At 37.9% G+C, this 10,000-nt stretch overlaps 2 protein-coding genes across 3 annotated transcripts in view; one reads left to right on the top strand and one right to left on the bottom strand.

The window, feature by feature from the left end:
- nlk2 (nemo-like kinase, type 2) overlaps positions 1-5,507 on the top strand; it is a 49,233-nt gene extending 43,726 nt beyond the window's left edge. Inside the window, exon 11 of the mRNA XM_077565845.1 lies at positions 1-5,507. This exon is cut by the window's left edge and continues 1,073 nt beyond it. The gene's annotated coding sequence lies outside the window, so the exon portion shown is untranslated.
- A 265-nt stretch (positions 5,508-5,772) lies between these two features.
- Positions 5,773-10,000, bottom strand: part of LOC144052422 (Na(+)/H(+) exchange regulatory cofactor NHE-RF4-like) — a 15,583-nt gene continuing 11,355 nt past the window's right edge. Inside the window, exons 8-10 of one of the 2 annotated variants that reach the window (XM_077566474.1) lie at positions 9,050-9,246; positions 8,865-8,951; positions 5,773-5,815 (exon numbers count right to left, since the gene is read on the bottom strand). In XM_077566474.1, the coding sequence (XP_077422600.1) occupies positions 5,786-5,815; positions 8,865-8,951; positions 9,050-9,246 (314 nt within the window). In that variant the 3' untranslated portion in view covers positions 5,773-5,785. Of the gene's footprint in view, positions 5,816-8,753; positions 8,952-9,049; positions 9,247-10,000 lie in introns of those variants that run through there. The other variant, XM_077566473.1, reaches the window with a different exon arrangement.

Raw genomic sequence — 10,000 nt, forward strand, 5'->3', positions numbered from 1 at the left:
TGCTTTGTGGGTTTATAATGACAATAACAAAATTAGGCTAGGAAATAAGTTTGGGTGACAAAATGGTGAAATTATGCAAATGTAAACTTAGGTTAACATTTTAAAGAAAGATTTTAATTTTAACAGTCATAGAGGAGTAAAGTTAACCACTGTTCCTTGTAATGTTTAGCACTTATGTACCTAGTAATTTAATCACCCTTATCTTGAACTCACTCAAAGAAAGCAAAAGATAGTCTCGTTCATCTTTTCTGTAATTCTCTGGAAGAGATGTCAAAATCAGTTTGATTTCATTGTTTCATTCATTGCTGCCTGTCTGTCTTGAAATATGAAAGAATAATCAAAGTAAATTCATTTGTATGGAAACAAGCAACGGCCAGTAGATGGGAACGGAAATGTTTGTCAACACGATTCTTCCCTAAAACACAAAGAAAAAGATGTAGCAGGTTTTCTTTTGATCAAATTAATTGAGACCCTTTTGAAACTTAAAGAAAACTCAGTCTTGAAGAACATCTTCCAGGCGTGTAAGTTCTTTCTTTTGTATGCTGCAGATCCTTTTTATAGTACAACAGCATGGATTCCCATTTTCCTTCCTGCCTTTTCTTAAAGTTTTTATATATATATATATATATATATATATATATATATATATATATATATATATATGGAAACTGTCTCTTTTCAAACATTTCTTATCTGCTTGCTGTTCTGAGGACAAGATGGTTAAACGTAGACTTGTCATCAAAAAGAAAATGCACCAAGCTAGAAACCAGTCAAACAAGCAAAAGCGTTCGCTCAAGGTTGTAATTAGTGTATTTGTGTTCTGTAAAGTGCTTTGTTACAGCTGCCGCTGTTGTGAAAGCGCTGTATAAATAAAGTGGAGTTGAGAATATATCACGCATATATTGACTATTGACTAGCTCTCTATTCATGAGTTATCGTAAAAGAGCATAGACAGGAAATAAGTAGCATATTAACGTTTTGTTTCTAAATGGTAATAAGATTCTGAGGTCTGCCTATCTCCTCTTCATACTTGTATCCAGAAAAGAAATAGCATTGAAGTAAATTATTTAATATATTTTTAGAATTATTTTCTATCTTGTTCTTGTAAGGCATGCGTTTTCCTCACACCTCAAAAAGTATGGTTATGTATATATGTGAAATAGAGAAGCTAATATACACACACCAACCTAAAATGTACCACTGTATAGAAATTGTATTAGCCTGCACATTTCGAAGGCTGTAAAGTTAATTTTATTTTTAAACCTTGCATACAAATGTATATATATTTTTTCTTTTTACCCTGCAACTAGTAAATCTAGAGGACAAACAAGGCTGTCCAGTGGAATACGCAGTCATATCAGCTGTATGTTGTGTGTACAGCTCATTTGTAGATAAAGAGAAGGCTTGTTTTGTTATTGATGTTCACTCTGTCATTGCAGCAACACCGCGTGAATATGTATATAAAGGATTCACCGTGTTGGTCTCTACCTCTTGAAGCTCTCTAACTTGGTTTTGTGTACCTCCAAACGTTCGTGGAGATGAATCAAAAACACTTGAATGTCCATTCAAGCTTTTATACGGAAATGATCAAATCTACGACCCCGCCCGCCCCCCTTACTCTCCCTCAACATTCAACTCCAAATTTGAGTCACCTGTTTTTTTTTTTTTTGTGGCCATTTCCCATCAGTAGCCAAAGGGTTACCTGACTGTTAGCAAGTTTTGGCTCCATCATATTAATATAAATAAGACATTAGCTTTTGGCGAGGAAGAGTGACTTCTTACCCCCAAATGGCCCTGTTTGTGTTCAAAGCGCTGTGTCAAGGACGTAAATGGATATCTTAAGAAAACCATCACATTCTAGATGTATAATTCACCAAGCATGCTAAATGAAGCTTATAGTTGTTGGCAGTTTTACTGTCAAGTGTAGCCAAAATTAAAGCAGCCATTAGACTCCAGAGTGCGATCAAGTTTAGCTAGGTGTTAGCATGTTAGCTTAATTAAAAAAAAAGAAAAGAAACCTATTAGGCATGTACAGTGCATTGAGAAAGTAGTCAGCCAACCGAATGGTTTTAGTTTTGTTGTAGCCTTGTGCTAAAATGACTACAAAATATGGTGACTTTGAAAAATACAGTGATACCGTGGTTTAAGAGTGCCTCAACATACAAGTTCTCCAAGATATGCTAGGCTAGGCCAATTTTTTGTTGTGTCCAATTATTGGTTCCAATATTGCATGCATACATAAACTATGATTCGCAAATTTTATTTTACTTTCAGCCTAACTAGGCTTTATTTTCTTTACATTATTTTGAATGTTTTTATATAGGAAAAAAAACCCGTCTGTAGTGGCATGGATCCGATTAAGGGCGTTTCCATTCATGACAGCAGGGGTATCTTTTTGAGATATGAGTGATTTGAGTTATGAGTGTGGTCATGTAACAAATTAACTTGTGAGTCAAGGCACCACTGAAGGAGTATTGGGCCCACAATGACAAAAAAAAAATATTCAAAGACAAGACGATACGTTCATTTACAAAAGAGCCGTAATTTCAACAAGTGAATTTAGATATTGCCATACAAACATTTGAGACCAGCAGTCATCATTTTTATTTTTATTCTTGTAGAATTGTGTTTCTGTTTATTTTAACTAAATTATCGTAATAATTTTCCGTTTCGTCTTCAATTCCGCTTATCCGGGGTCGGGTCGCGGGGGCAGCAGCTGTAGCAGGGAAGCCCAGACTTCCCTCTCCCCAGCCACTTCAGCCAGCTCCTCCGACGGGATCCCAAGGCGTTCCCAGGCCAGCCAAGAGACGTAGTCTCTCCAGCGTGTCCTGGGTCATCCCCGGGGCCTCCCGTCTGTAGGACATGCCCGGAACACCTCCCCAGGGAGGCGTCCAGGAGGCATCCAAACCAGATGCCCGAGCCACCTCAACTGGTTCCTCTCAACGTGGAGGAGTAGCGGCTCAACGCTGAGTCCCTCCCGGATGACCGAGCTTCTCACCCTATCTCTAAGGGAGAGCCCGGCTACCCTGCGGAGGAAACTCATTTTGGCCGCTTGTATCCGGGATCTTGTTCTTTCGGTCACGACCCACAGCTCGTGACCATAGGTGAGGGCAGGAACGTAAATCGAGAGCTTTGCCTTTCGGCTCAGCTCCTTCTTCACCAAAACGGACCGATACAGCGTCCGCATCACTGCAGACGGTGCACCGATCCGCCTGTCGATCTCCCGCTCTAACCTACCCTCACTCGTGAGCAAGACCCCAAGATACTTGAACTCCTCCACTTAGGGCAGGATCTCATCCCCGACCCGGAGAGGGCACTCCACCCTTTTCCGACTGAGGACCATGGTCTCCGATTTGGAGGTGCTGATCTTCATCCCAACCGCTTCACACTCTGCTGCAAACCGCTCCAGTGAGGGCTGGAGATCACAGCTTGAAGAAGCCAACAGCACCACATCATCTGCAAAAAGCAGAGATGCAATGTTGAGGCCACCAAACCGGAACCCCTCAACGCTTCGGCTACGCCTAAAAATTCTGTCCATAAAAGTTCTGAACAGAATCGATGACAAAGGGCAACTTGGCGGAGTCCAATCCTCACAGGAAACAAATTCGACTTACTGCCGGCAATGCGGACCAAACTCTGACATCGGTCGTACAGGGACTGAATAGCCCGTATCAGGGGGCTCGGTACCCCATACTCCCGAAGCACCCCCACAGGACTCCCCGAGGGACACGGTCAAACGCCTTCTCCAAGTCCACAAAGCACATGTGGACTGGTTGGGTGAACTCCCACGCACCCTCGAGGACCCTGCTGAGGGTGTAGAGCTGGTCCACTGTTCCACGGCCGGGAAGAAAACCACACTACTGCTCTTGAATCCGAGATTCGACTTCCCGACGGGCCCTCCTCTCCAGCACCCCTGAATAGACCTTACCTGGGAGGCTGAGGAGTGTGATCCCTCTAAAGTTGGAACACACCCTCCGGTCCCCCTTCTTAAAAAGGGGAACCACCACCCCGGTCTGCCAATCCAGAGGCACTGTCCCTGATGTCCACGCGATGTTGTAGAGAAGTGTCAACCACGACAGCCCCACAACATCCAGAGCCTTTAGGGACTACGAGTTCCCAAAAAAAAGAAAAGAAAAAAAAAGGAACTCCGGGCGATCTCTTCCACGCTTATCGTAATAATTTGATTCTCCTAATTTTATCCACCTTTTTTTTCATTAATGTCCGTATGGCTTTAATAATTAATTGCTCTTGAGATGTACCATTAGATACATCTAAATTGCCTCCATAGGATTCGAGAAGGCGCACACGTGTCTTTGTGAGGCCTCACAGCTTCTGAATTGAAATGTCTTTTGCAAAAGGCTGCAACATGAAGGTTCATACTATGGAGGACCAAAACACTAAAATAAATAAATGACTAAATAAATGAATAAAAGTGAAAATAAAAACTGATGTAAAAAATATAATTCACAAATTTAATGCAAAAATATATCTAAATGGAAATAAAAACAACAAATATATATTTTTATCCCTAAATAAAAAAATAAAAGTAAAAAAAATTAAAACAAGATTCAAGATATAAATATAAAAATAAATGTTGAAATATATTCAAAAATAAATAATTAAATGTTATTTATTTAGTCATTTATTTATTTTTAATTTAGGCAGTTTTGGTCCTCCATACATACAGGTCTGATTGCACATTAAATTAGGTTCTGGTTGTTTTACATCTATCATCTAGCTCGGCTAGGCGAAATGGCTGCTTGTATATTTACTGGAGTGGTATAGTGGAATCCAACTTTTTCTTAAGTGAACTTCTTTTACAGAAAGACAAATAGATAATTGAACATTAATGCAATTTTGACCAAGTACAAAGCAGTATTAATTACACAGCAAAATGTATAATGTAAAGGAATCCACAGTAAATATATTTATGAATCTGCCCATCTTTCACTCTTTATCAGTACGATTTCTTGACAGATGATTGCCGTCCTTCAAAAGACCTATTGATTTAAAGGAATACTTTGTGTTAATTGGAAACTGAAGTGAAATTTCTCAGGAATGAGCACAACTATCAGTGGTCCAAGTTGTTGCTCTCCCTTGCCATCTTTTACATGATGACCATCTTGTGTCAAAAACGCCTTTTGCTTTATTTTGTGTTGGAATGAAGTACTTGAATAAAATTATACTCACTTCAAATATTTGTTGAGTAATAACTGACATACCTTTTTGTGAAACTAACCACAATTTTGCAACCACTGGATTTGTTTAATTAGCTATTTTGAAAATGTTTTGTATGATGTTTTAATCAGATGCACTGTATCCTGAATAAATCTGCAGTATATATATACATACATACAGTATATCTATGAAATGATTCCCTCTTGAACTGTAAATCAAGGTTAATGATTAGGTATCCTCTTAATGATTGTCATTTTGGACATGTGAAATTGACCCAAAAGATTCTTCCGGAAAATGTTAAAATTAAATGTGACATTTAAACAAATCAATCATTTGTTTGACTCTTATTTCTCTTATTGATCAACTGCTTTATTTATTTATTTTAATCTGAATTCTTTCATCCTAAAGAATTTAAAATGAGTTTGTTTCTAGCTTGACTGAGAACTTCTATTAAGACAACTGACATTTTAGAGTATGACAAAATCTTTATTAACAGATTGATCCATTGCCAGCATGTTAATTACTTCAAAAGGTTTTGAGCCAAAACTTATTTTAACCTTCATCTCCGGCTTTGGGTGGATTGGCTTCCTTCATTTCCATGATACCGTCACAAGAGAGCATCACCAAATCTTTGAGGCTGCACAAAATAGTAAAAAAAGCACATGGTACAGTTTTCCTACTTCAAAGCATCAGCTTTCGTATGTTTTAGCTATTGTTGATATTGATTGAAAGTTGGGACCACGGTCACTGGGTAAACATTGGTCAAACATGATGAACATGTACTACAGACCTTTCTAAAATTGGCATCACGTCTACTCAAAAAATGCTGACTGACCAAAGATTATTCCCACCACGCTCCAACCGCCTGTTTTAGCTAAAGATATTACCAAGCTTTCTCCGACAACAACAAAAAAACTTGAATCAGTTAATTTAGCTTTAGCCCCTGATGCTAGCTAGCTCCCTAAAAGGTAAACAAGCACCATGGGAGCTAGCTAAAAGGTAAACAAGCACTATAGGAGCTAGCTAGGGAGCTAGCTAGCTAGCACCTGGAGCTAAAGCCAAACGGTGGCAGGGTCTTTACTTTCTGGACATATATTTGCCACCTCTGCTTTACAGTATGTACAGTCGTTTGTCTCCAAACCATGTCCAATCAACTGAACAGGTGGACTCTTAAGATGAAGAAACGTCTCAAAGATGGCGAATGGAAATATTTACCTGCAAAGGCTGTCAATACTTCTGACATGCAAAAAACTACATTAAACAAAAAAACTGTTTCCTTTTTGTGGTATATTGTGTAGAATCTTTAAAAGGGGAATATGTTGTATGCAGCCCCACTAGTCTAAATATGGTATGTATTCTGGTTAATAGTGTGGTAGTGAAATATGAGTTCACCAGCAAAATTCAGCCGTTTTTATCCATCACAAAGGGGCAGCCATTTTGCCACTTGTTGTTGACTGAAGATGACATCAATGTTGCCTAGATCTCAGGTAACAACCAATCACAGCATAGCTACAGAATACAGGTGAGTTGTGATTGGTTGTTGCCTGAGCCTGAGTAACTCTGATGTCATCTTCAATCGACAGCAAGTGTCAAAATGGCCGCCCCCTGAGATGGATAAAAACGGCTGGATTTTGCTTCATAACTCATATTCCACAAATGTAATATTAATCAAATAATGTCATTTTTAGACTAGTGAGGTCTCACATAACATATTATTGTCAAGAAATGTTTAATGTTTTCATTTTGGAACCTAAAATGTGGAAAAAGTGAACCACATTGAATTCTATCTGTATGCTGACCTCTAAAAAGGATTGTCCAAGTTTTGAGGATAAATATTTTCCTCAATCATACTTAAATTAATTCAGAGTATTTATGGTTTATGTTTTTATTAAATTCTGTCTCTGATAAATAAACTTTTAAACAGAGACCATCAATATACCATATTGTCTTAACTAAAGACTTCTGGATGTAGATGTCACGCATCCCACTATGCACAGTGCTAAATGTAAATTATACTTTTTTTGTCAGAATAGAAACACTTTATTTCGCTTCATTGTTGTTCTAACCCCCCACCGGTGACCTTGTCAGAGGTAGGAGTTGTCCACCTAGGTGAATCCACCAGACAGATTAGTAAACAGCAAGCACTGGTATGACGTTGAGTTATGTGATAAACAAAAGCCTTGTAATGGTGAGATTGATTTAATCCTTCATTGCCGCATAATCACTGATAATGCTAATGCTATCACTGCTTTCTATTGTAAATCATTCACCAATGTCCTGCCAGCATGGCAGTGTAAAGAAATGAGTTACGTGACTACAGATCTCTATCAGTCTCACTTTTTTTTTTCTTCTTTTTTTTTTTGCAATTTGCTTGTTCCTGCAATTTATTCTCAGGTATGACTCGACTTTTATAATAATAGTAGCGCTTGGACTGGCACCCAAAATCCCTGTTCCCTAATCGTGTTGGCCACCAAAAAATTTTGATAAAGTAATCATGCATTATCACTGGTGGCCATCTTTATAGCACGCTAAAGAAGGTGGCGCTAATTCACCAAAAGAAAGTAAAATAAACAGTAAAATCATAAGTGTAAATTGAACTCCCATAGTGTTAAATTTAACACTTTCTCTGAGTTTATATTGTTCTCACCATTTACGAGTTAAATTTACACTTCCCGAAGTGTAAAAATTTAATTCATTGCTATAGTGAAATTACAACACCTATAGTGTTATTTGAACTTTTACACTTTAAAGTTGTATCTACTTTCACCTATCAGTGTTATTTTATCACATTATCAGTGTTATTTCTTAACACTTAAAACTGTTATTTCCTTTCATTTTTTGGCAGTAATTTCTCAGTTTTGTTGTTACTTTTAACCATGAAGTGTTATATTCATTCTTTTAATTCCCATAAGATTAAGTGTTACTTTTTGACAAGTTTTTACTTTCCAACACAAATGGAGAAAGTGGGACTTGAACCTAGTACCTAGCACTTGGGAGGCAACAACACTAACAAGTACGCCACGAGAGTACATGTGCGTTGCCGCAAAATTCTTTCTTGTAGGCCTAGTTCCCGCACGTCTCATGGTAAATACGAATTGCCGGTACGGCAAAATATCCACTTAATAATGAACATAAATTACACTAATCATGAAAATCCAGAAACGTTCTGTTTCACATGCTTTTTCTATGTTAACTCATGAACAAAATAATTCAAGAACTGTATAATTTCATCCTTAATTTATAAAAACCAAATAATCCAGACCTAGAGTTGTCCTTAAAATCCAGGGAAAAAACGTAGCTGCCTTGCAGGAGAAAAGAGCCCGGATGCATAAGGTAACTCAGGCTGGAATCAATTAGTTTGACTCGCTGAAATAACACCACCCATAGAGCTTTTTCTTCACTGTGAGTGTTCAAATAACACCCAAATCAACACCCAGTAACTCAAAATAATTAACACAAAATTTTTAACTCAATTTAAAACTACAGAATTTGCTGTGTATGAAATGGAAGCAGAAGAAAGAAAGAAATTATACTGATATGACTTATACTCTAGAGTGACGTAAAGTGCAAAAATTAACAAATTTACAAATATCAGCAGGTGGTCAAATAATTTTCTCCACTGCATTTTATAAAAGTGTCTTTGTACTGACAAGATGAGATGGTTGGAAGTCGAGCTGATGTGATACCTGTGCTGTTTGAATTCCAGTCTGACTTAGGACGCAGTCATCCTGGTGTATGAATTCATCATGAAAGAACAGGGGAGAAATACCTAGCTGCAGGAAAAGCAAAACACAACAGAGTCCATTTCTAATTCCCAAATGATGGTTTACTTTTCTTTTTTGTGTGCAAAGCACAATGTATTGGAACGTACCTCTCTGAAGAGGTGTCTCCCTGGTAGGGATATAGCAGTTAAGCTGACTCTCTCACCACTTTTCCGAACCATTTTGACAATATCGTCATGCTCCATGAATTCCACTGGTTCTCCGTTGACCGCTAGCAGTAGATCTCCATCTTCCATTCCTGCTTTTTTTCCTGGACTCCCCTGATCCACCTCCCGGAGCACATGAACTGTACCATAGACCATTTAAACATCAAAAGTAGTTTGTTTGTGAAAGATGTTTCATTTGAACATGAAAACTTGTGAAGTGATTTTTGTCATTGTTTGGAAAATGTCTTGATCAGCTCTTCCCCTTTGACCGCTGTTTTTGTTGTCATTAATATATTGGTCCAAACAAAAAGTACCATTGGTGTTTCTAGGCATTTAAAATGAAGAGGAAACTGAAGAAACAAGGGCGGTCTCTTAATTTTTTTCCATGGCTGATGTTGTTTACGACGGCATATTAGGGCCACTTATAAATAAATATATATTTAAAAGGCTGGGACAATATTCCGAGAAAAAAACTCACAAATTTATGAGTTTTTTCTTGCAAATTTGCAGACAAAGTGGCAGATTTGCGAGAAAAAAACTCAGAAGCTTACAAGAAATACACGTAGCGTAGCTATAGTCTAATCATGTGAGGATTCGTTGTTGGTTAATGGGACACTGTTTATAAAATGAAAAGGCAGGATGGAGATGGATTCATTCTTAATTTAAACTTTATTCATCATTCAACACAGCTTGAGCGACAACACTTCCTGATCCCCTATCAGCTGACAAACACTATCCAATCAGATGCTAGCATACCATAGGTAACTGCGAGTGAATGGCGGAGAGCAGCAGATTCGACACATCAACTTAGATACTTGCACAAAAAAATACCAAAATGTATGAATGTGTAAATAATAATTCATACTTTCTCAATAATGGCTCTCACCATGATTT

The sequence above is a fragment of the Vanacampus margaritifer genome, chromosome 5 (genome assembly GCF_051991255.1).
Source record: "Vanacampus margaritifer isolate UIUO_Vmar chromosome 5, RoL_Vmar_1.0, whole genome shotgun sequence".
NCBI lineage: Eukaryota > Metazoa > Chordata > Actinopteri > Syngnathiformes > Syngnathidae > Vanacampus > Vanacampus margaritifer.